At 39.8% G+C, this 25,686-nt stretch overlaps 1 protein-coding gene across 7 annotated transcripts in view; it reads left to right on the forward strand.

Moving 5' to 3' along the window:
• The window catches only part of SBNO1 (strawberry notch homolog 1), a 60,675-nt gene that overhangs the window by 26,979 nt on the left and 8,010 nt on the right, over positions 1-25,686 (forward strand). For 6 of the 7 annotated variants that reach the window (XM_036449207.2, XM_036449213.2, XM_036449206.2 and 3 more), the window contains 23 exons: positions 1,633-1,729; positions 3,073-3,233; positions 4,555-4,688; positions 4,874-4,964; positions 6,322-6,483; positions 7,338-7,473; positions 7,554-7,659; positions 7,795-7,948; positions 8,388-8,570; positions 9,334-9,431; positions 11,184-11,335; positions 13,301-13,498; positions 13,869-14,036; positions 14,138-14,313; positions 14,770-14,901; positions 15,679-15,814; positions 16,608-16,720; positions 16,800-16,871; positions 17,301-17,400; positions 22,622-22,696; positions 24,014-24,160; positions 24,435-24,529; positions 24,624-24,716. In XM_036449207.2, coding sequence (XP_036305100.1) covers positions 1,633-1,729; positions 3,073-3,233; positions 4,555-4,688; positions 4,874-4,964; positions 6,322-6,483; positions 7,338-7,473; positions 7,554-7,659; positions 7,795-7,948; positions 8,388-8,570; positions 9,334-9,431; positions 11,184-11,335; positions 13,301-13,498; positions 13,869-14,036; positions 14,138-14,313; positions 14,770-14,901; positions 15,679-15,814; positions 16,608-16,720; positions 16,800-16,871; positions 17,301-17,400; positions 22,622-22,696; positions 24,014-24,160; positions 24,435-24,529; positions 24,624-24,716 — 2,979 coding nt within the window. The remainder of the gene's footprint in view (positions 1-1,632; positions 1,730-3,072; positions 3,234-4,554; positions 4,689-4,873; positions 4,965-6,321; positions 6,484-7,337; positions 7,474-7,553; positions 7,660-7,794; positions 7,949-8,387; positions 8,571-9,333; positions 9,432-11,183; positions 11,336-13,300; positions 13,499-13,868; positions 14,037-14,137; positions 14,314-14,769; positions 14,902-15,678; positions 15,815-16,607; positions 16,721-16,799; positions 16,872-17,300; positions 17,401-22,621; positions 22,697-24,013; positions 24,161-24,434; positions 24,530-24,623; positions 24,717-25,686) is intronic. The other variant, XM_036449214.2, reaches the window with a different exon arrangement.

Raw genomic sequence — 25,686 nt, forward strand, 5'->3', positions numbered from 1 at the left:
TTCTGTACATTTATGTAAAAACTGCGCTACGTATAATACTGAGGGTGTGTGGTAGGTTTCTACCAGAAGTGTATGGCATTGCATGGCTCCCCCTTGAATAAACATGCAATGTGACAAACATGTTAACTAACAAGGCACAGCAAAAGGTACATTGTGATGCTCACAACAAGGGTTATGAGTGGGAGGAGGTGAGGCCTCCTGGGTGTGGGAAGACTTCATTTTATAGAGAAGGTATAACGGAGCTTGGGTATTGGGTATGGAAAGATGTCAAGAGGGCATTTTTGGAAGGGAGCGAAACTAAAGCATTAATAGGCACAGAGGAGATGGTGGCAGCCAAGTGCTTAGGTGACACTAAGCTAAGACATGGCTTGCAGAAGATGGAGTGGTTGATTTGGAGGGTCCTGACTTGAATTTGAAGGCGCTTGGTCTTGGTGCAGCAGCCTGGAAGAGGAGGGGCCTGCTAATGATTCAGGGTGAGTTTGGGTAGGGAAGAGAGCTTGGAGGAGCTTGGTTAAGTAATTCCAACATGGCATAAGAAAGGATGAGGGGAACGGGAAAAAGGAAAACGGTACAAGACAACTACACACACAGTATGAGAGGGTTGATGGGACTTGGGGATGGAGTAGGAATTGACGGCAGCCCTGCTGTGCCTGAGGCTGTGCGCGGGGACCTGGAGCACAGGTGCCGGCAGTCCCAAGACCTGATGTTTGTGCATCAACAGCTTACCTAAGCGGATTCTGGAAAGTTAACTGCATTTTTCTCCGAGAAATATATGTAGTTAGTGCTCAGGTTTACAGTCAACCCATGTTTGCCTATAATATGCCTAAGTTTATATTGTGTTGTAGTTTGGGAACATCCAACAGATTGCAAGCTGGTAGCCTATGGACCAAAACCAGTGAATACGTGTGTTTTATGTGGCCTTCCCAAGTTTTTGAAAATCAGTGAATTTTTGCTAACACATATAATAAAAATCGTGATTTCTAGGTTCTCTTAAAAAATAGGCGTACCTGAGAACCCCAGGCCCACATTCCTCACCCAGTAAAATGTGCCTGGAGTTGACTAACGGACATTTACTTTGTGTATTGGGCAGGCATTGCCCAGTTCCCACAGTGTCTGTATCTCCTGTGTGTCTCCTGTATTCTAAGCTTGGTGGCAGTTGCCATTTTACTAGTATTTCCCACTGACTTAGAATATTACCTGTGTAGTCCCTGGATTTTGTGACCCTTTGGTATTACCATCTTATCCTCTAATTAAATTTAAGTAGGAGAGCTAAGGTAGAGGGAGACAGAAGGAGGCTGGTAATTTAGCAGAGTATGTATTCCTGTTATAGTTGAGATAAAATGGAGATGAGCGGACATAGAATTTTAATTTGCCCAAGGCTACACAAATGAAAGGCAGGTGGAGCCCGGTGGTGGCCCCTTTGTGTGTCAGAGATGAGCGAAGTCACGGATGGTCTGTGCTCATTGGAGAAGCAGGGAAGCCATGAGGAATCCCGATGTCAGAGAATGTGGCAGTGATAGGTCATGTTTCCAGAACCAAAGGTGGTGGGTATTCCTGCAGAAGAGTTTTTATGTGTTGGCCAGGCCTCCAGTCTCTCGAATTAGAATTGATTATGCTCTCCTTGTGTTACAGAAGGTTCCTGTTGTAAAAGAGGAAGATGAACCAGAGGAAGAAGATGAAGAAGAAATGGGTCATGCAGAAACCTACGCAGAGTACATGCCAATAAAATGTATGTCTGGGATTTGCCAAAGTAATGAAAGACTCCCAGGTTCCTCTTGAACTTAAAAACTTTCCCACACACGTTATCTATTAGGATTTGTCAGTGTGGGCACCTAAGGATTTGACAAGCACCAGCTTTGTAATGTTTTAAACTAGAATATGTTTCAAAATATATACTCTTTATACAAAGTTAGAACTTTGTTTTAGGTTGAAAATCAAGAATAAAAACTTTGCCCAGCCAGTGTGGATTAGTGGTCGACCTATGAACCAAGAGGTTATGGTTCGATTCCCTACGAGGGCATATTGATGTTTCTATTTCTCTCTCCCTCTCCCTTATTCTTTGAAATCAATAAAGATACTTAAAAAAAAAAAAAAAAAGAAAACGAAAAACAGCAACAACAACAAAAAAAGAATAAAATCTTGGGTTTATATTGTTGTTTTATTAAAATATATTTTTATTGATTTCAGAGAGGAAGGGAGAAAGAGAGACATAAACCTCATTGATGAGAGAGAATCACTGATCGGCTGCCTCCTGCGTGCCCCCCACTGGGGATCCAGCCAGCAACCCAGGCATAAGCCCTTCCCCCCCACCAGAATCGAACCCGGGACCCTTCAATTCACAAGCCAACACTATCCACTGAGCCAAACCACTAGGGCCCAACCCTTATCTGAAATTTTACTCACTTTATATATTTTGGGGAACTCGTTATTGTTTAATTTTATAGCCAGGGATTTCTTTTGAAATATCTTTCAAGTTAAAATTACATTGCAAACCCTTTCCATTAATTGAAGTGAATGATACATTAACTTAAACCCCTGAATCTAGGGTTATGTTCTATTACTACTGGAGTACCTGATGTGTGCACTAAGTTTACTTTTCTAAGTCTTTTTTTTATTTTATTTTATTTTTTTTAATATATTTTATTGATTTTGTACAGAGAGGAAGGGAGAGAGATAGAGAGTTAGAAACATCGATGAGAAAGAGTCATCTATCAGCTGCCTCTTCCACACCCCCCACTGGGGATATGCCCGCAACCAAGGTACATGCCCTTGACCGGAATCGAACCCGGGTCCTTCAGTCCCCAAGCCGACCTCTATCCATTGAGCCAAACCGGTTTCGGCAACTTTTCTAAGTCTTTTTAATCAACCAAGTCCCTATTTAAAACACATAGTTGATAAATTGGTCATTTTAGTCAAACTTAAATACTACTTTCCCATCAGTCAGTGACTCTATATAGTTAGTTACTTATTTACATTTCTTTCATAGGTAAAATACTGCAATATCTTGTAATATAAATGGAAGTATTATTACCTAGCATGATTAAAATTAAATATTTTTAAATTTTCATTTAGTAAAAATTGGGCTACGTCACCCTGATGCTGTGGTGGAAACTAGTTCTTTATCCAGTGTTACTCCTCCTGATGTTTGGTACAAAGCATCCATTTCTGAAGAAACCATTGACAATGGCTGGTTGTCAGCATTACAGCTTGAGGCAATTACATATGCAGCCCAGGTAAGCAGTAATCTTTTATACAGTATTCTTTTTTAAAAAATATATCTTATTAATTTTTTACAGAGAAGAAGGGAGAGTCATAGAAAGTTAGAAACATTGATGAGAGTTGAAACCGGTTTGGCTTAGTGGATAGAGCATTGGTCTGCGGACTGAGGGTTTCAGGTTCGATTCCGGTCAAGGGCATGTACATTGGTTGCGGGGGCATCTCTAGTAGGGGGTGTGCAGGAGGCAGTTGGTCGATGTTTCTCATCGACATTTCTAGCTCTCTATCCCTCTCCCTTCCTCTCTGTGGAAAATCAATAAAATATATTTTAAAAAAGGAAAGAAAGAAAGAAAGAAAGAAAAAAAAAAGAAAGAAACATTGATGAGAGAGAAACATCGATCAGCTGCCTCCTGCATACCTCCTACTGGGGATGTGCCCGCAACCAAGGTACATGCCCTTGACCGGAATCGAACCTGGGACCTTTCAGTCTCCGCAGGCCAGTGCTCTATCCACTGAGCCAAACCGGTTAGGGCCAGTACTTATTCTTTAATCTTAGTCTATATAATGTAGTTGTTTCATTCCAGAGATAAGTTTTCCTTTCATGAAATACTTGTGAATATAATAATTTCATAATAATTTTATGTGGAATTAAATAGGTAGCAAAGGTGTGCGGAGTGCATTGCTAGTGAAAGTGACAAATGCTATTCCTTTTTGGAATTCAGTGGGAATACGTATTAAAATTGAAAATGCAAATGTCCTTTGACCTAGCGATTCCATTGCTGGGGGTCTATCCCGTTAAAACCACTGGATAAGAACATACATGTCTATTTGTTGCAGCTTTTCCCCTCGGTGGCTGAAAGTTGTGCTGGTGTTGAAAGGGGCATGGAAGAATTCGTGTTACATTGTTATTTTTAGTTAACCTGGTACATGCAAAGGTAGCAAGATTGACTAGGTCAGGGGCCGGCAACCTTTAAGACATAAAGAGCCACTTGGACCTGTTTTCGAAGGAAAAAAACAAACCTGGGAGCCGCAAAACCATTGCGACATTTAAAACAAATATAACACTGTATATATTGTTTCTTACCTTAATGCTATATACCGGATCATGCAGAAAAAGGAGTTTTTCACTTAACAAAAAGAGCTGCATGCGGCTCCGGAGCCACAGGTTGCCGACACCTGGACTAGGTAGTAAATAAAAGGAAAGTATCCATGCCAAGCCAAGCTGTATGCCATTTATATAGACATAGGTCATGTTAATATAACCCTAAAATAATGTATGAAAGACATATCACCAAAATATAAAAAGTAGTAATTACTTGCTTTTTTTCTTCTTCTCAGCAACATGAAACATTCCTACCTAATGGAGATCGTGCGGGCTTCTTAATAGGTGATGGTGCTGGCGTAGGGAAAGGAAGGACAATAGCAGGAATCATCTATGAAAATTATTTGTTGAGCAGAAAACGAGCATTGTGGTAAGTGCTAAACACTGTCTGTGGAAGCTTTCCGATGTGGATAGTTACTTTTGCATGGGGGTAGGGATTTAGTGATAGGTATATAGTTTTTGAAGGATTATAGTCTGGCTTTATTTCTGAAAACTGGCAGAATGGTGGGATTTGTATGTATTCATTTACTTACTATTTATTTATTTTTGTGGCAGGTTTAGTGTTTCTAATGATTTGAAATATGATGCTGAAAGAGATTTGAGGGATATTGGAGCAAAAAACATTTTGGTCCATTCATTAAATAAGGTATGAAAGTTTTCTATTCAGTTGGTCCTTCACTAAATATTGACTCATGTGTGATATGGGAATAATAAGTTTCTTTTTCAGAGGGTTGTTGTAAGGATTCAGTGAGTTATTTCATATGAAACCTAGTGAGAGCTGAATTAACTTCTAAAGGGCACAGTGTAATAAAGCTGGGCAGATGGTGTGCCCATCGCACCATTTAGGCGATCACTGCGGTTGGAGACTGGTGCATCAGTTGACTGTGGACAGACCTGTGCTCATATTAGGACAGTTCTGTCAAGTGGAAGAAAATGTGTCTCAGCATCTATAGCACAGTCCAATGTGATTAGAATCTTAGGTTTTAGCAAATCTTCATTGTCCTCCATCTCTGCACCAATTGCTCAGTTACAGGGTGGAGTAGACAGACCTCTCCCTATAGCCCTTTGACAATAAGTACCGTATTTTTCGGACCATAAGACGCTCCGGACCATAAGACGCACCAGTTTTTAGAGAAGGGAAATGAAGGAAAAAAAGATTCTGAAACAAATAATGTCCTAAAATATTTTATGTGCATTAAAACCCAACATCACAGTCATAAACACATGTAATCAACCCTGTAAAGTAAACAGCAGCATTTAGAACCATTTTAGAGCCGGGCAAGCACACAGAGACCACACAGAGCCGGGCAAGTAAAAAAACTTTTTTTTTAAAAGTATATGTGTAGGCTATATTTGGACCATAAGACGCAGGGACTTTTCCCCCCCACTTCTGGGGGAAAAAAAGTGCGTCTTATGGTCCGAAAAATACGGTACTCATGAGTCTACCTGCCACACGAGGCCCCGGTGGGCTCAGTGTTGTCCTACTCCCGTGCTTTTCAGGGTGGGCCTTCCTGACTGGATTGGCAGGTAAAGCGCTAGGGCTTGAATGACTACTAACTTCAAAACAAAAATATGTATCTGGCACCTAAAATGTTTTTTTTATTTTTTTATTTCTGAGACAGTGTAATTGAAGAAGGGAGCATTAACTATTAATCTCAATTCTTGTATTTCCCTCATTACTTACAGTGATTTCTATATAGTAGTAAGTGCACAATAAATATTTGTAGAATGAATACTGTGACTTTTGTAGTGGAGTTTGATTTGTAATATTTTTTGTGTGATAGACTTTAAAAACTGTACCCTTATAGCATAAAGCTGTGTATACATATATGTGGGTGTGTGTATGTATATTTATATGTGTAAGAAACTTTGTGTATGCTCTTAGGAAGTCCTTAACTCCCCTGAAGCCCACTGTGGACCACCAGATTCCTATCAAACATGCGGATGGGATTCATGTTTCAGAGAGAAAAGCGTATTTATTAAATTCTTCTCTTTTTTTTTAGTTTAAGTATGGAAAAATTTCTTCCAAACATAATGGGAGTGTGAAAAAGGGTGTGATTTTTGCCACCTATTCTTCCCTTATTGGAGAGAGTCAGTCCGGCGGTAAATACAAAACAAGGCTGAAGCAGCTTCTGCATTGGTGTGGCGATGACTTTGATGGCGTGGTATCCTTTGCAACAAGTGTTTTCATATTTTTTAATGGCGCAAAAGTTAATGTAAGGAGGAACGTTTGAAAAACAGGAATCCTGAGAAGAAATAAACAAGTTGCTGGGACATCAGCTCTAATGATTACCCAGAGTCCAGCGGGTCAGAAAGTTGGCTCTGCTTGTGGAGGAGGCCAGCATTGCCGTCCTGTTAGGAAAGCGATTGGAGGGGTGGGAAATGCTGAACACTGTTTCCCTTTGGGGACCCACATGGAACGTCCACATGGTAAAGCACCTGAGAAGACAGGTGACCTTGGTGCCTCCGTGCCTTCCTGACTGATTTGCTCACAGCCCACCTCACTGTCCTAAATGGGGACAGCAGTATTCCACAGGCCGACTAAGCGGGTTACTAGTAGTGCTTCTATGGACAGAATTTGACAAAATTATCTGTGTGGTGGACTTACTTGCTGCATGGATCTTTTCCTTCATTCTAATTAACAATTAAGTATCCGGTTAAGTTGAATACCAAATTCAGTGGGTGCTTCTGAGGCCGGAGGGAGGCGTTGAAGTCAAGGAGAGGCGCATAGAGGGCTTCATTGATGTTTGTAATAATGAAAAAGAAAACAATCTGAACAGGGCAAAATGCTAAGATTGGACAAAGCTGGATGATAGGCATTTAGCTGTTATTTAAAAACATATTACCCAGAAGCTTGTTATCGCCCACATCCTTTCCCCTAATATTGAATTTTACGCCAGGGCCACCACCCTAGAAATCCTGAATGTATCAAAGGCTCCTGGGAAATAAAAGATAACTTCCTGGGAAATTGAAGATACATGCTACTAATGTGATACATTCCTTAACTCATTCCTTACAGATAGTGTTTGATGAGTGTCATAAAGCAAAAAACTTATGTCCTGTTGGTTCTTCAAAGCCAACCAAGACAGGCTTAGCAGTTCTAGAGCTTCAGAACAAATTGCCAAAAGCCAGAGTTGTTTATGCTAGTGCCACTGGTGAGTAGCTGTCTATTTAAAAGATAGCTGTGGTCTTTTTCAGCTGTAATATTTGGTCTTTTTATTTTGGTCTTTTTCAGGTGCTTCTGAACCACGAAACATGGCCTATATGAACCGTCTTGGAATATGGGGTGAAGGAACTCCATTTAGAGAATTCAGTGATTTTATTCAAGCAGTGGAACGGAGGTAATGCAACTTGACAGTGTACACTGTTTGCTCTCAGAAGCAGTCTAAAAGATGTGTATTGCTAAAACCTCTCTCCCATATGTTAAAGCCCTACTATATTTAATGATAGTTACTGTGTGTTTTAATTTTATTCAGAGGTGTTGGTGCCATGGAAATAGTTGCTATGGATATGAAGCTTAGAGGAATGTACATTGCTCGACAGCTGAGCTTTACTGGAGTGACCTTCAAAATTGAGGAAGTTCTTCTTTCTCAGAGCTATGTAAAAATGTACAACAAAGCAGTCAAGCTGGTGAGATTTCCCCCCTTAATTCCTAGTATTTTTAATGCACCTGCTAATGTTTCTGTTAGTCAGTTTTGTTCAGTATAATATGGGTGAGCCCATGAGAATATATTTCTCCCAGAAAAAACACACATCACCATATCCTTATTTTCCAATATTCCGAGCCTTCTCTTTCCTAATTTATTAGAAATAGCCATTTATTTAAGTTGCATGGTTTTAAAAATCAGTGTAATTATTTCCTAAAATACCTTTATCAGTTCTTAAGAATTTTGGGACAGCTATCTAAGCATTCTAAAAATCCTTTCTAGAGATCCCAAAATTACTGAATATACTTCATTAAATTAATGTTAAATGGTCTTGCTCATAGCATTATTTGATTGAACTAGTTATTTTAAAATAATTTGCACTCAAAGTTGAAATACTTAAAATGTTGGTTGTGCATCTTCAGTGGGTCATTGCAAGAGAGCGGTTTCAGCAAGCTGCGGATCTTATTGATGCTGAGCAGCGCATGAAGAAGTCCATGTGGGGTCAGTTCTGGTCTGCTCACCAGAGGTTTTTCAAATACTTGTGCATAGCATCCAAAGTCAAGAGAGTTGTGCAGCTGGCTCGAGAGGAAATCAAGAATGGAAAAGTAAGTTGGAAAACATATTAAGAGATTTCTTCTTTGGTTATGTGTTTCGCTTTTTTTAAATTAAACCTTTTGAGTGTTGAGGTTTCCTATAAAGCTTGCTCTTTTTAAAGGATAGTGGTAAAGTATTAATACAGCTAAGACTAAAAAATACAGGTTTTAAAATAACACTAGCAAGTGTGGTTATAAAGAATTAGATAATTCAAAAAATGTAAAGAAATAACCGTGACTAATTTGGCCATCTGTTGATATAACTACTGATATTTACTTATTAAGGTGTTTTTTTTTTTAATGAATATATCGCTACCTAAAGCACAAAGAACTGGGATGGGGCTTCCAGTGTGTCCACTGCTGTATGCTATTTCCTAGCTAAGTTCTATTCACGTAGCATCTCTCAAATACATGTAGACTAAATAAATGAGCACATGTGTACAATAATGCTCATTCTTTTTTAAATATATTTTATTGATTTTGTACAGAGAGGAAGGGAGAGAGAGAGAGAGTTAGAAACATTGATGAGAGTCATCAATCAGCTGCCTCTTGCACATCCCCTACTGGGGATATGCCCGCAACCAAGGTACATGCCCCCGACCTGAATCGAACCCGGGACCTTTCAGTCCCCAAGCCGACGCTCTATCCATTGAGCCAAACCGGTCCCGGCCGATAATGCTCATTCTTGTTTGAAATATTTTATTATGTAAAATGTCTTTTAAAACCATGTGCTGCATGCTGTTATTTATAATCACTATATTTTATTTTTCTCCAGTGTGTTGTAATTGGCCTGCAGTCTACAGGAGAAGCCAGAACATTAGAAGCCTTGGAAGAGGGCGGGGGAGAGCTGAATGATTTTGTTTCAACGGCCAAGTAATTATTTTAGCTTTTAATTTTTACTTAGATTGTCAACCTTTTTCATCTCATGGCACACATAAACTAATGAAAATTTTTGTGGCACATCAAAAAAATATATATATTTTTGCCAATCTGACCAAAAAAAGGTATAATTTTCATAGATTCATACTGGATGTCTATTGTGTTCGCTGTTGTCATTTTTTTATTTGACAATCTAAGGGAAAAGAGGTCAGTGCCCCTATGTTTTAAAAATTGGTATTGGATGTTTTAAAAATTCTTGCGGCACACTGGTTGAAAATCACTGGCTTAGATTAACTTCATTTTGGCATTTCCTGGAGGTAAAATTTTTGATTCACCTATATCATCTTTTTAAGTTTTCCTGATCTTATTTTTTTGCAATTCTTTATGGATCCATACATTGTATCTATTGGAAAACAACAGAAATGCTGAAATGTTAAGCATTTTGACAGCAGTTAATCATACAAGTGTTTGGATGATTAACAAAAGGGCTTGATTTTTGTTTGTTTTCCACCTCTTGGAAATGTGACAGTTGGGTCTAGTTTCTGTTTTACTTTCACATTTGTGTATTTGAAATTGCAATTTCAATAAGTATATAAGCAACAAGTATAGTTTGTCCCAGTTTAGAAAGCTCTAATAATTGCAAATAGTCATGAAATTGAAAGTTTTAGAAATATGTCTTGGCATTGTATTTCATTTTGTTTGCCTATCCTGCCAGCTCCTACTGTGGTAGTAAAATTAGCAAAATGACTTTTGCCACCATACTATCTCTTGCTTTAGGGCAGTGGTTGGCAAACTCATTACTCAACAGAGCCAAATATCAACAGTACAATGATTGAAAATTTTTTTTTTAAAGATATATTTTTTATTGATTTTTTTACAGAGAGGGAGAGGGATAGAGAGTTAGAAACATGGATGAGAGAGAAACATTGATCAGCTGCTTCCTGCACAACCCCTACTTGGGATGTGCCCGTAGTCAAGGTACATGCCCTTGACCGGAATCGAACCTGGGACCCTTGATCCACAGGCTGACGGTCTATCTACTGAGCCAAACCGGTTAGGGCTGAAATTTCTTTTGAGAGCCACATTTTTTAAACTTAAACTTCTTCTAACGCTACTTCTTCAAAATAGACTCGCCCAGACCATGGTGTTTTGTGGAAGAGCTACACTCAAGGGGCCAAAGATCCGCATGTGGCTGGAGAGCCGCAGTTTGCCAACCATAGCTTTAGAGGATACATTCAAATGGCTCCTTTTTAAAAAGATATAAATAAAAAACACTTTTAAAAGAAAATATGCCCTTGCTAATCTGTGTTTTTCTGTGCTTGAGTGTCTAGTACTGCCCTTTCTAAAATGATAGTCACTAGGCATGTGTGGATATTGAGGTGACTTTGCTAGTTCAAATTAACTTGTGCTGTAAGTATAAAATACACACCAAGTTTCAAAGATTTCTGATAAAATAACAAAATAGTTCATTGATTATATGTTGAAATGACATATAATGAGTTAAAATATATTGTTAAAATTTTACGTTTTCTTTTACTTTTTAATGTAGTAACTGAAAAGTAATTTTTACTTGCATTATATTGCAATTGGATTATATTGTAGTTGGACAGCCTTGGCCTAGAATATTTAAATTCATTTGAGTTGGATTATCAGTATTTTGAATGATTGAACAAAGCATATTACAATAATTACCAATAAAAAAACAACAACCAAACAGCTCATTGTCACTTTCTCTCTCTTCTACAGAGGAGTGTTGCAGTCACTCATCGAAAAACACTTCCCTGCTCCAGACAGGAAAAAGCTTTATAGTTTGCTGGGAATCGATTTGACAGCTCCAAGTAACAACAGTTCACCAAGGGACAGTCCTTGTAAAGAAAATAAAATTAAGAAGCGGAAAGGTGTGTGTGTGTGTGTGCGCGCGCTGTTGTTTTAAATGTTGGTAAAAATAGTACAGATTTGAAGCAGATACATTTTGGGAATTAACTACTTTCATTGAATCAGCAAGTGGCTGCATATTTTCAGTGTCCCTCATGTAATTTCCAGTGCACAAGAAACCCTTCTGAAATCATGGCTTGAACCATTTGAATAGTACTGTCATGGCCTGGCTGGCGAGGCTCAGTGGTTGAGCATTGACCTATGAACCAGTAGGTCACGGTTCAGTTGCTGATCATGGCACAGACCCTGGTTGTGGGCTTGATCTCCATTGTGGGGTGTGCAGGAGGCAGCCGATCAGTGATTCTCATCATTGATGTTTCTGTCCATCTCCCTTCCTCTCAGAAATCAATAAAAATTTATTTAAAAAAAATAGTGCTAGCCTGGTACTAAGCACTGGCATCCATATGAAAGCAGTTAGGTTTTCAGTTTTGTAGACAGGAAATTAAGGTACAGGGAGACAAACAGGTTAAGGAGTTTTCTCAGGTTCACAACAGCTAGTGGGTGGTATATGGGAAGCAGAATCCAGGCCTTTATGTTGTCAAAACTGCACATATGTGTATTTATAGTCTTATTTAAAGAGGCTTCTGTTTATTATTTCGTAACTGAGATACATGAGCCAGTTTTTGTTAGACATTATAGTAATAAAACATGGGTTTGTGTTAAAGTGCTTACTAAGTTGTTTGAGACGTTGCCTTCTTGGGCTCTTTATAAAGGGCGATAACTTACTGTGAAACCTGATGCTGTGAACTCAAAACACAATGCCTGATACTTTAACCTTGTTTCATTCATTCAAAGAAATACATTTTCTAATGTGCCTGAAAGTGGCTTGATTATTATAGTATAATTGGCAGTGCTTTTATTATCTTAGTGTCATGGCATGAAAAGTAATGCTGTTTCAGATATCTTCTGAATATTGAGTAACATAATTCAAATCAGCACCTCTGTGGCTTTAAAAGAACATTTTTATCTATTGTTTGTACTGCTGAACCTTGAACAACACAAGAGTTAGCAGCAACCCCCCTCAAGTCAAAAAATCTGTGTGCAACTTTTGACTCCCCCAAAATCTAACCACTAACAACCTGTTGTTGACTGTAAGCCTTACCAATAACATGGACAGTTAACACATGTTTTTTGTGTTATATTCTGTGTATTATATACTGTATCTTTATAATTAAGACAGAGAAAAGGAAATGTTTATTAAAATCATTAGATTGTAATAATGACACAGTACTTACTGAAAAAAATCAGCACATAAGTGGACTTACGCAGTTCAGACCCATGCTGTCCAAGAGTCAGCTGTATTCCAGCAAATATATATATATATCTTTATTGATTTCAAAGAGGAAGAGAGAGGGAGAGGGAGAGATAAAAACATCAATGATAAGAGAAAATCTCGGCTGCTTCACACACACACACACCATGAGGGATCAAGCCCACAACCCAGGCATGTGTCCTTGACCGGAATCAAACCTATGATTCTTGAGTCTGCAGGCCAACACTTTTATCGACTGATCCAAACCGGCTAGGGCTTTAATGTATTTTTTTAAGTATTCTGTAAAACTATGATTATTTAGACTTCTTCTCTCAGCCTGATAAACAATTAAATTTTGACAGCACCAGAGATTCTTTTTTTATCTCTGTTCTGATTTCATTTGAAACTTGTGCACTTGAAGGTAGTCTTAAGTTTTTACATTTGTATGTAATTTTTTCTTAAGAATAAATTAGATACATAATTGAACATAACCTAATTTCTGTTAGTCCAAAAGGTTAGCGCTTTTTTGTAAATTTTATTTCTTCTTGTATATTTACATAAATGCTTCTCTGCTACTGGTCTCATTTGAATTAACTCATGAACTAAATGTGATTTCTTGGATTTTGAGGACATTGTGTTTGTTTGGCTGACTGTCTTGTCCGGGGTTTGAGCGTAGGTGAAGAAATAACTCGAGAAGCCAAGAAAGCACGGAAAGTGGGAGGCCTCACTGGGAGCAGCTCTGACGACAGCGGGAGCGAATCCGATGCCTCTGATAACGAAGAGAGTGACTACGCGAGTTCCAAGAACCTGAGTTCTGGAGATGACGATGACTTCAACCCGTTTAGAGATGAGTCCAGTGAGGACGATGAGGATGGTGAGTTCATCAGTGTGATAAACGGAAGCTGAGGGGTCATTCCTTGTGGGTATTTGACGTGGGATATTGTAATAACTAACACCTTTTATCCTCTGTGAAGTAAACACGACACAGATTCTAGTTTTGCTTGGTGGAGAGCTTCTCGCCTGTCTGTCATCTGGAGGGTTAGCTCACTTATGTGGGATGATCTTAGTTTTGCAGTTATTTCAACCTCAAACCATGGACTTGTGTGTGGATGCACTGGACATTGTGTTTGGAGACCGTTTACAAGTTATCCATTAACAATACAAAAAGCTCAATGGACCTATCCTTTGAAGATTCCCACTTGTTTTAACAAATGATTTGATACCTATCTTCTCTTAACTTTCAGATCCTTGGTTAATCAGAAAAGACCACAAGAAAAACAAAGATAAAAAAAGAAAGAAAAGTATAGATCCAGATTCTATTCAAAGTGCCTTATTAGCATCAGGTCTTGGATCAAAACGACCTAGTTTTTCATCCACACCAGTTATTTCACCTGCTCCTAACAGTGCACCAGGTATCCATGTGAAAGTTTGCTTTGTCTGTGAAATGTACTTTTTATTTAAACAAAACAAATGTTTAAACTTTATTGGTTTTTAACAAATGTACTTTATCTAGCTAACAGCAATACCAACAGCAACAGCAGCCTTATAACAAGTCAGGATGCCGTGGAAAGGGCCCAGCAAATGAAGAAAGACCTACTTGATAAACTAGAAAAATTAGCTGAAGACCTCCCTCCTAATACCCTGGATGAGCTGATTGATGAACTTGGCGGTCCTGAGAATGTTGCTGAGGTATGTAGGATTTGAGCAGGGCTGTGTCTCTCCTTGGTAATTTTTTGCCACCTTTAAAACCCTGAAAAATGAGTGACATTTTGGGGATCATCACATAATGATCTGTCTAGTTTCCTCAGATCTTAGGGCCCTTGTTCTTATTCTGTTCTCATCCCAAGCTCCTAGTATCTGCCTGTCTGTCTTGAGACACTCCCCTCTGTCCCTGCGCCGCAGGCGGCATCTGATCGTTGCCACATGTCTGCTATCTCCACTGGAATCTGAACTTTTCAAAGCCAGGGGCTATGTTGCAATGTCTCTCCCGCAGTGCCTGGTGCAGCGCAGGCTGTGCAGCCCAGGTTGGCTCATCACCCCTTTTGCCTCGCACCAGGTTTCTGCGGGGAAGGAGTCCTGGTCTGAATCAGGCCCCTCGAGTGTAAGCGGTAGTTTGTAAGTGGCACGGTTTGTTTGGCTTTTCAGATGACGGGCCGCAAGGGGAGGGTCGTAAGCAACGATGATGGAAGCATATCTTATGAGTCAAGATCTGAACTTGACGTCCCCGTGGAAATATTAAATATCACAGAAAAACAAAGGTTTATGGATGGAGATAAGGTATGTTTTCCTGGGATGCTTTCTTTTTTTCCTTCCTTTTGTGGGATGCTTTTCAGCGACAAGAATACTGTCCATATAGTTAGACATTTAGATTAATCTTTTTTTTTTTTTGTATAGCAGAGGTGGAAATTTATTAAAGAACAAGTACAGACTCCCACAGGGGGAGGGAAAGGGTCCCCTAGATTAATCTTTAGAAGGTTTTTTTCTTTTAATATGAATTGTCCCTGTTGAATATTATCCTTTTTTTTTTTTTTAGTAATTTTACACAAACATCAACATTTACATGTTTTATATATTTTAAAAAATATTTTTAGAATTCATTTCAGAGAGGAGGGAGAGGGAGAGAAATAGAAACATCAATGATAAGAGAGAATCATAGAAGGGCTGCCTCCTACACACCCTCTATTGGGGATCAAGCCTGAAATCTGGGCATGTGCCCTGACCGGGAATGAGCTGTGACCTCCGGGTTCATGGGTGGTTGTTCAGCCACTGAGCCGTACTGGCATGTTCTCAACTTTAAGGACATGTCCTGGACCTTGTTCACATTATCACTGCCTACTGGCTGGAGCATGTCCACACTTAGCTTCAAGGGAGACTGGGAAATGTAATCTTCATTCTGGGCATCCATGCACCCAGCTAAACCTGGGGTTTCTGTAATTTAGGAAGAGGAGAGTTGGTATTGATGGATCCCCAGTAATCTACCTAAGGACTTTATTTACACTTCCCTGCTTGTCTTTGTGCAAAGACTACCTTTTTTTACTCTTATGTTTGATACAGAATATTGCTATCATCTCAGAAGCTGCCAGCTCAGGTATTTCATTACAAGCAGATCGGAGAGCCAAGAATCAACGACGGCGAGTTCACATGACTTTGGAGTTGCCCTGGAGTGCAGACAGAGCCATTCAGCAGTTTGGTAAGGGACATCTTAAACTCCACATACATGTAGATTTGGAAGTGTTGTGTGTAGCATGTACCTTATGTACTGCATCATGAATTTATGCTTGTTTTATTTATTTAATATTTTTTCTTTCATACCTGTTTTAAAAGATGTAAGAGAGCGGAAATCAATTTGGCTCAGTAGATATAGCATCAGCCTGCGGACTGAGGGGTCCCAGGTTCGATTCCGGTCAAGGGCATGTACCTTGGTTGTGGGCACATCCCCAATGGGGGGTGTGCAAGAGGCAGCTGATAGGTATTTCTCTCTCATTCATGTTTCTAACTTTCTATCCCTCTAACTTGCTCTCTGTAAAAACTCAATAAAAATAAAAAGATGTAAAAGATCTGCAGTGGGGCTTTATTGGGCTTGTGGCATTCTCTCCTAGAACAGGGTTTCTCTGGCGTGTCTTCATTACAGACCTTTAGGTTGGTTAGGGCATGTCAGAGCAGCTGCTGCTCATGTCCTTGTCAATCCCCACAGCCCTTCACTCAGGCACATCACTCCTCCCCTCCTTCCATCTTCACTCCCTGGGACCCGGTGATTATAAACAAGAATCTGGGCAGAATCCAGAGCAGCTGTGCATCAGCAACATTGTGGTTAACCAAACTGGGGTAGCAATAGTGATATGTTTCACATTTAACAGTTCTATATTTTCCCTCTGGTTTCAGGGTTTCTGAATCCCATCTTAGTGTTAAATGTTAGGAATAGATCTCAGAATTCTCTGTTTCTAGTGAATACAATCTGATTTATTTTTTTAATGTGGTTACAGGACGAACGCATAGATCAAATCAAGTTACTGCACCTGAATATGTCTTTCTAATTTCTGAATTGGCGGGAGAACAAAGATTTGCATCTATTGTTGCTAAAAGACTTGAGAGTTTGGTAAGTTTAGGAATTGTATAGATGTATGTAAAGTCTGGTGTATGTTACCTGTCTGATTGGAAATTTTATGTTTTGATAGGGGGCACTTACACATGGTGACAGAAGAGCAACAGAATCCAGAGATTTGAGCAGGTTCAACTTTGACAATAAGGTACATTTCAGATTCCATCTCTGGTCTCGCAGTAGTGTGCTGGGTTCTCGGAAGGTAGGGGCTGTTGAAAACCTAGCAGTGCTACTGCTCCATGTTTTGCTGTAAAATCATGGTTTCCCATAGGCAGGAAGACAAGATTTCACAGGTCTTCAGTGATCAGCTCTGCAATATAGTTATCTTTTTATTCCTCTTGAAAATAGGACTGTAACACATGTTTGTGAATGAATGAGATGTAAGTTCCCAGAAGTTCTTGATTGAATGTCTGCTATGTGAAGTAGGCATTAGGCAGTGCAGAATATATACAAAGTTAATTTATTTCTACTGTTTTTGATTCTGTGATATAATTATTATTTTTATAGTATTGACTTGGCAGTGTGACTAAAGAGTACCCAAATGTTAAGATTGGTTTGTTTATTTGTTTTATTGCAGTACGGAAGAAATGCATTAGAAATTGTCATGAAATCCATTGTAAACCTAGATTCTCCTATGGTATCACCACCTCCAGACTACCCTGGAGAATTCTTCAAAGGTAAATTTTAAGAATAATTATAACAAAGGAAAATGAGTACTGATGAGGTACTCAAACCTGTTCTAACGTGCAGTGTCGTTTTTACTTTTCATAAAACTTAGAAATTGAAAGTTATTAGACACCTAAGTTGATCAATTGTAATAAGCAGTCGATTTATTAAATTTTATTCAAGTGAAGATGTTTTTGCTCTTGATAATGTACTGTGTGTTACTACTAGATTGATGGAGGAAAGTGTTTTTAGGTTCTTTTGAAATCACTATGTCCTATAGCTTTTATAATTAAATTTGAAAGTTAAAGTACCTTGGTTAATAATCTGTGGAGATTGGTGGGGGGGTAGATAAAATTGGCCACGTGTTAACAGTTGTTAAAATGGGGTAATGAGAATGTGTGTGGTCACAGCATTTTCTTTACATATGTACGTGTTTGGAAATGTTCATCCTTATATAATAAAAAGCTAATATGCAAATAGACCAAATGGCGGAACAACCAGTCACTCTGATGTGTACTGCCCACCAGGGGGTAGACGTTCAATGCAGGAGCTGCCTCCTGGTGGTCACTGTGCTCCCACATGGGTAGCTACATTCAGCCAGAAGCCAGGCTCATGGCTGGTGAGTGCAGTGGTGGTGGCGGGAGCCTCTTCTGTCTTTGCTGCAGGTGGACTGTAAGGAGCAAGGGGTCCAGGCTATGAGAGGTTGTAGGCCAGGCTGAGGGACACACACACACACACACACACCAGTGCACGAATGTTGTGCAGAGGGCCTCCAATCCTATATAATAATAAAGAGATAATATACAAATGGTCATTATGCCCTTTGCCAGGGCCAGGGCACCTGAAGCTATGCCCCTCAGGGCCAGGGCCAGGGGACCTGAGGCTGGACCCCCTGCCCTGCGAGGCTTGATGGGAGGGACTGGCTGGGGCTGGGTCTTATAAGATTTCAAGGTGCAAGTTGGTCAGCAGGGACTTGACTTCGGGTCGTGTGGTGCACCCTAGACTCTTGACGGGGGAGATTTTCATATACATTTTACTAATTTTTAAAAAAATATATTTTAGCCGAAACCAGTTTGGCTCAGTGGATAGAGCGTCGGCCTGCGGACTGAAAGGTCCCGGGTTCGATTCCGGTCAAGGGCATGTACCTTGGTTGCGGGCACATCTCCCCAGTGGAGGGTGTGCAAGAGGCAGCTGATTGATGTCTCTCTCTCATCGATGTTTCTAACTCTCTGTCCCTCTCTCTTCCTCTCTGTTAAAAAATCAATAAAATATATTAAAAAATATAGCCGAGACTGGTTTGGCTCAATGGATAAAGCGTCGGCTTGGGGACAGAAGGGTCCCGGGTTCGATTCCGGTCAAGGGCATGTACCTTGGTTGCGGGCACATCCCCAGTAGGGGGTGTGCAGGAGGCAGCTGGTCGATGACTCTCTCTCATCGATGTTTCTAACTCTCTATCTCTCTCCCTTCCTCTCTGTACAAAATCAATAAAATATATATTTAAAAATATATATATATATACATATTTTATTGATTTTTTTACAGAGAGGAAGGGAGAGAGATAATTAGAAACATCGAAGAGAGAGACATCGACCAGCTGCCTCCTGCACACCCCCTACTAGGGATGTGCCCGCAACCAAGGTACATGCCCTTGACCGGAATCGAACCCGGGATCCTTCAGTCCACAGGCCGATGCTCTGTCCACTGACCCAAATCGGTTTCGGCTAATTAATTCCCTTTTGATGTGCACACATTTCATGGAACAAGCCACTAATATTAAATAAAAGAAAATTCTAGGTAGTGTTAAGGAAATTCTTAGACCAGTCTCTCAGATTTGTAGTATAGACTCTACCCCATAAATGTAAGTAGTCCAGATGGATTCAATAGCTCAGGAAACTTGAATATATTTTGGAAAATAGATGCAAGAAGTAGCTGTAAGATATTTGATGCATCATTGTAGAGTTAGAGTTTTCACTGGAAGGGCATTTCCAGTTCTATAGTCTTGGTCTTGTTGTCTCTCTTCCTCTCCCCTTCTCGTTAAAATTACATGTTACTTACTCATTGTAAGTAAGGAAAGAAACCTAAAGTGTATGGTGAGGAGTCAGTCTTGACTTAACTCCCACCTTCATTTCCACCACCAGGGTTACAGATGTTGACAATCTAAACCACATGTGTCAAACACAAGGCCCGCGGGCCAAATCCGTCCCGCCAGGCCTTGCAATGTGGCCCGCACCGCGCTGTCATCACTGCACTCCGCTGCGTTTCCATCACAATGACAGTTTATGACTGTTCAGTAAACCATTCGGCCCGTGATTTAGGCTGGATTTTAGATTTTGGCCCCTTCTCTGATTGAGTTCGACACCCCTAATCTAAACGGTGACAGCCTTCCAGCATATTTTCTCCATTTTCATCTAACTACATCTTATCTTTTAAATGCAGTTAATACTGCTTTTACAAAGTACTTCTCACTGAATACCTTACTGACATCTCTTACAAGCCAGTAACTATAACAATAAAACTTTTTTAGGAGCTGCATAATGTTCTTTAGTACGTTTTTAGTAGCTAGCTCATATAAGTTTCTCTAGTTATTTATAATAATAACTGGCATTTAGTAGGCTTTCCTGTGTTTGCCATTACAGACAGTGCTGGGATTATATCCTTTTGGTCAGGGGGTGGCAAAAGTAGGTTTACAGTTGTGGGTACTTAATTTTTGTATTTAATGTGATTTCTCATGTAAACCTACATTTGCCCCCCCACACACAAGTAATTTATGGGGATAGGAAGGGTTCCAAAAGGAGACGTTTTTGCAGTAGAGGTCACTGAACACACAGTTGTCATCTGCAGAATCTAGACAGTTTTGACCATGCAGAATGAAGTGTGTAAACAATGTCATCATGCTTCCTGTTGACCTTTCCCTCACTTCTTTATTCTGTAAGACATCAGTGTTTTTTAAAGGTCCAGAAACTGCTCTCTTAGTAACAAAATTCAGAACATGCTTACTATTACAGATGTTGTTTTTTGTTGCAAATTCTATGGGTGACAGCTGCTAGTCAAAGATATCCACTGCCAAAGATTACTGTTGGGAAGATGAGGTTTTAAAAATTTTATTTTAGAGAGAGAAACATCGATTTTTTCGTTGTTTTTTAAAAAACATATTTTATTGATTTTTCACAGAGAGGAAGAGAGAGGGACAGAGAGTTAGAAACATCGATGAGAGAGAATCATCGATCAGCTGCCTCCTGCACACCCCCTACTGGGGATGTGCCCGCAACCAAGGTATCGGGTCTAGTAATAATTAATGTCGTTTTTAACATTCGTTTAAAATCTTGCTTGACGTTGACTTGTATTGACATAACCTTCAAACACGTGGTATCTACAGAACGTGTGAAGTGCAATTAACAAGTTTTGCTTGAAAAAGTTTGTGTTTGGTTTAGTTTTTGTTGCAAAACTAGGGCTAAGAAGATGGCGGATGAAGAGCATATTTGGCACTGCATGCTTTACGAGTTCCAATTAGGAAGAAAAGCAAGTGAGGCTGCAAAAAACATCTGTAGTGCTCTTGGTCAAGTTGCAGTTAGCGCCAGAAAATGCCAGCGTTGGTTTGAGAAATTTCGCGAGGGAAATTTTTCGTTAGATGACAAGAGTGGTCGAGGCCGTGTGTCCAATTTTGATCAAAAAGCTCTTCAAGCTCTTTTGGTGCAAAATCCTCAAATTACCCAACAAGAGCTTGCGACAACTTTAAATTGTTCACAAAAAACAATTTCCAATCAATTGTGTGCACTTGGCAAAGTCCAAAAGTTTGGAAAATGGGTTCCTCATGAGTTGACCGACAACAACAGTAATCAAAGAGTCACAATTTGCAGTTCGCTCCTCTCTTGTCAAAACTGTTTGCCGTTTTTAGAGCAAATTGTTACCGGAGATGAAGAATGGGTGCTGTATGTTAATTTGAAAAGGCGGCCTCAATGGTTGGACAAAAATGAGGCTCCGCAGCCCACGCCAAAACCTGACTTGCATGCGAAAAAAGTGATGTTGTGTGTTTGGTGGAATTTTAAAGGAATTCTTCATTATGAACTTTTACTATCTAACCAAACCATTACAAGTGCAGTGTATAGTGCCCAATTGGAAAGGTTAGCCCAAGCTTTAAGAGAAAAAGAACCCGCGCTGATTAATCGGAAGGGCGTAATTCTTCACCACGATAACGCATGACCGCATACTGCAAGAATCACTGCTGAAAAACTGCGCCAGTTGGAATGGGAAGTTCTCCCTCAACCTGCATATTCGCCTGATATTGCCCCTTCCGATTACCATTTGTTTCGTTCTTTGCAAAACTTTCTTGGAAAAAAATTTAATAATGAAGAATGCCTCAAAAATGCATTGACCGAATTTTTTGCATCAAAATCACAAGAATTTTACAACAGAGGGATTAAAATGCTTCCTGAGCGTTGGGCACAAGTAGTAGAAAACAACGGCAACTATATTGTTGATTAAATTTTGTTGTATTGTTTAAATAAATTCGATTTAAAAAAAGTATTAGAAAACGACATTAATTATTACTAGACCTAATACATGCCCTTGACAGGAATCGAACCCGGGACCTTACAGTCTGCAGGCCGACGCTCTATCCACTGAGCCAAACCAGTCTCGGCGAAACATGATTTTTTTTTATTTTTTTTTTAAGATTTTATTGATTTTGTATAGATAGGAAGGGAGAGAGATACAGAGTTAGAAACATCGATGAGAGAGAGTCATCGATCAGCTGCCTCTTGCACACCCCCCACCGGGGATATGCCCGCAACCAAGGTACATGCCCTTGACCGGAATCGAACCCAGGACCCTCCAGTCCCCAAGCCGACGCTCTATCCATTAAGCCAAACTGGTTTCGGCGAAACATGATTTTTTTATTCCGCTTATTTATGTATTCATTGGTTGACTCTTATATTTATGTAACCTGACCAGGAATTGAATCAGCAACCTTGGTGTATCAGGATGATGCTCTAATCAACCCAGCCAGGGCCATAAGATATTAAATGAAATATTAAACTAGAGTGTGAGGCTTATGTACTGTAGGAGTTCTGAGTATCAAGACTTTTGGTCCTGTTGATTCCATTTAATTTGGCTAATAGGAACTGTGGAAGATACATAGTTTCTGTCTTAGTGCTAGAACTTGATCTAATTTGATTAGGCACGTGACGGTTCGTTTGGGTTTTGAGATTTTTTTATTAATTTATTTTCTTACAGATGTTCGGCAAGGACTGATAGGGGTTGGCCTGATAAATGTAGAAGACCGCTCAGGAATTCTAACTCTAGATAAAGGTACTGGTATTAGTTTTATATATACACATAGCTGTTGCTGGTTTAGTAAAGCCCATTTTGTTATTTATGCCTTTATCAACTCCAAGGGGGAGGTTCAAGTTTGTAATTTTTAAAAATATATATATATTTTATTGATTTTTTTACAGAGAGAAAGGGAGAGAGACAGAGAGCCAGAAACATCGATGAGAGAGAACCATCGACCAGCTGCCTCCCATATAACCCCCACCGGGGATGTGCCCGCAACCAATGTACATGCCCCTGACCAGAATCAAACCTGGGAACTCTCAGTCCACAGACCAACGCTCTATCCACTGAGCCAAACCGGCTTCTGCTCAAGTTTGTAATTTTATTTTTTTATTTTTAATATTTTATTGTTTTTTTTACAGAGAGGAAGGGAGAGGGATAGAGAGTTAGAAACATGGATGAGAATCATCAATCAGCTGCCTGTTGCTGGGGATGTGCCCGCAACTATGGTACATGCCCTTGACTGGAATCAAACCTGGGATCTTTCAGTCCGCAGGCCAACATTCTATCCACTGAGCCAAACTGGTTTCGGCTCAAGTTTGTAATTTTTAATTCCTCATTACTGAGTGCTCACAAAGCACTCTGGGTGGTGTTTTTCTTCTCTGGTTACTCAAAAGAGGTTCAGCTTCTGTCTCAATAGCTGCAACTTTCATTCCAGGTTGCACATATGATCAGCTGCCAAGTTCTTATTGTAAAAAATACTGAAGTCAGGGCTAGAGCTCAGGCATGGTTACCTTCCAGAGAGGAAGGGAGAGGAAGAGAGAGAGAAACATCGTGATGAAAAAGAAGCATTGATCAGCTGCCTCCTGCACGCCCCACACTAGGGATTAAACCTGCAACCCAGGCATATGCCCTGACCGGGAATTGAACTGTGACCTTTCCTGGTCCATAAGTTGACACCCAACCACAGCCATGCCAGCGGGGCCAAAGCGCTGAGGCGTCCTCATTGTGCGGCCAAAGTTGAGCTTCACTGACGTCTGACACTTAACACTTGACGAGCTGAGACTTGATGTTGGAGAATGAACATTTTCGTGCTAAATTATGTTCATACTTTTAATAAGTGAAGTTGAAGATGCAAAAATTCAGTTCAGCAAACGTCCTTTTATCATGGGCTATGGCCATGCTAGTTGCTTGAGGTAGAAATTGACTGACTGAAGCTGTTTTGGGAACAGTGCAGGAAGGTTGATGAAAACTTTAGAGGAGAAAGTGAGACTTTGAACTAAGCTTACATGAACAAATTTTAAATTGCCAATTTTGTGCATTAAATTGGTTCCTATAATCTTGTCATTGCAGATTATAACAACATTGGGAAATTCCTGAATAGAATTTTGGGTATGGAGGTGCACCAACAGAATGCGTTATTTCAGTATTTTGCGGACACACTCACTGCAGTTGTTCAAAATGCCAAAAAAAATGGAAGATACGATATGGGAATCTTAGGTAAGTGGGGAGTTTTTTTTTAATTGATTTTTCGGGAGGGTTAGGGAGAAGGAGAGAGGAACATTGATTGGCTGTCTCTTACACATCCCCTACTGGGGATTGAACCCACAACCCAGGCATGTGCCCTGTCTGGAAAGCAAACCTTTTGATTCACAGGACGGTGCCCAACCAACTGAGCCACACCAGCCAGAGAGAGCAGTGGGAAAAATTTTAAACGTGTATTCCTGATAAAATGTTCTTTTTACATTTATATACTGCTTTCTTCTTATTTAAGATCTGGGTTCTGGAGATGAGAAAGTGAGGAAAAGTGACGTTAAGAAGTTTCTGACTCCAGGATATTCAACCTCTGGTCATGTAGAGTTATATACAGTAAGTCTGACAGTCATGTGACACTAGTGTGCTGTCCTGTGATAGGCACTCAACCAAAGTGACTCTAATTTAACTGTTATTGTTTCTCTTATAGATTAGTGTAGAGAGAGGGATGTCCTGGGAGGAAGCTACCAAGATTTGGGCTGAGCTCACAGGACCAGATGATGGCTTTTACTTGTCACTGCAGGTAAGACTTGTTTTTTATTTTATTTAATTTTATTTATTTATTTACTTTTTAAAATTTATATTTATTTCAGAAATGAAGGGTGAGAGAGATTGAAACATCAATGATGAGAGAGAATCATTGATTGCCTCCTGCACACCCCACATTGGGGGATCGAGCCCACAAACTGGGCATATGCCCCAACCTCCTGTTCATGGTTTGATGCTCAACCACTGAGCCACGTTGGCAAGATTCGTTTCCTTTATTTTTATTATATATATGTATATATATATTATTGATTTTTTTCAGAGAGGAAGGGAGAGAGAGAGAGCTAGAAACGTTGATGAGAGAGAAACATCGACCAGCTGCCTCTTGCACACCCCCTACCGGGGATGTGCCCGCAACCAAGGTACATGCCCTTGACCGGAATCGAACCCCGGACCTTTCAGTCTGCAGACTGATGCTCTACCACTGAGCCAAACCGGTTTTGGCAAGACTCGTTTCCTTTAGATGCGAACTATCTAGATATGTGTTTTCATTACCAGCATTATGATTCTCATCTTGCCTTTGAGCATATTTTCCAATTATATTTAGCCTTCTCTGGTTGGTAATTTATCACTGTAATTGTGGGTTTTCCTATTCATGTACAATTTAATTTAGTATATTGAATAGATGTTATTAGATGCAATTTTAAAATTTATTTTATTGATTTTGAGAGAGAGAGAGAGAGACATTGACTTGTTCCACTCGTTTATGCATTCATTAGTTGATTCTTGTATATGCCCTGACAAGGGATCAAACACCCAATACACTAACCAACTGAGCTATTCTAGGCCAGGGCAGATTTTGCCTTTTTCTAATATCTTCTATCTATCTTCCCCCTCCCCCCCTTTTTTTTTTTAAACAGTTTTATTAAAATACTAGTTACCCAGTGCGTGAATTGGTGCACAGGTTGGGTCCCTTGGCCTGGTGGTTATCAGTTCCTATGGGGGCC

This window comes from Pipistrellus kuhlii, unplaced genomic scaffold (assembly GCF_014108245.1).
Source record: "Pipistrellus kuhlii isolate mPipKuh1 unplaced genomic scaffold, mPipKuh1.p scaffold_m20_p_20, whole genome shotgun sequence".
In the NCBI taxonomy this organism is placed as follows: Eukaryota; Metazoa; Chordata; class Mammalia; order Chiroptera; family Vespertilionidae; genus Pipistrellus; species Pipistrellus kuhlii.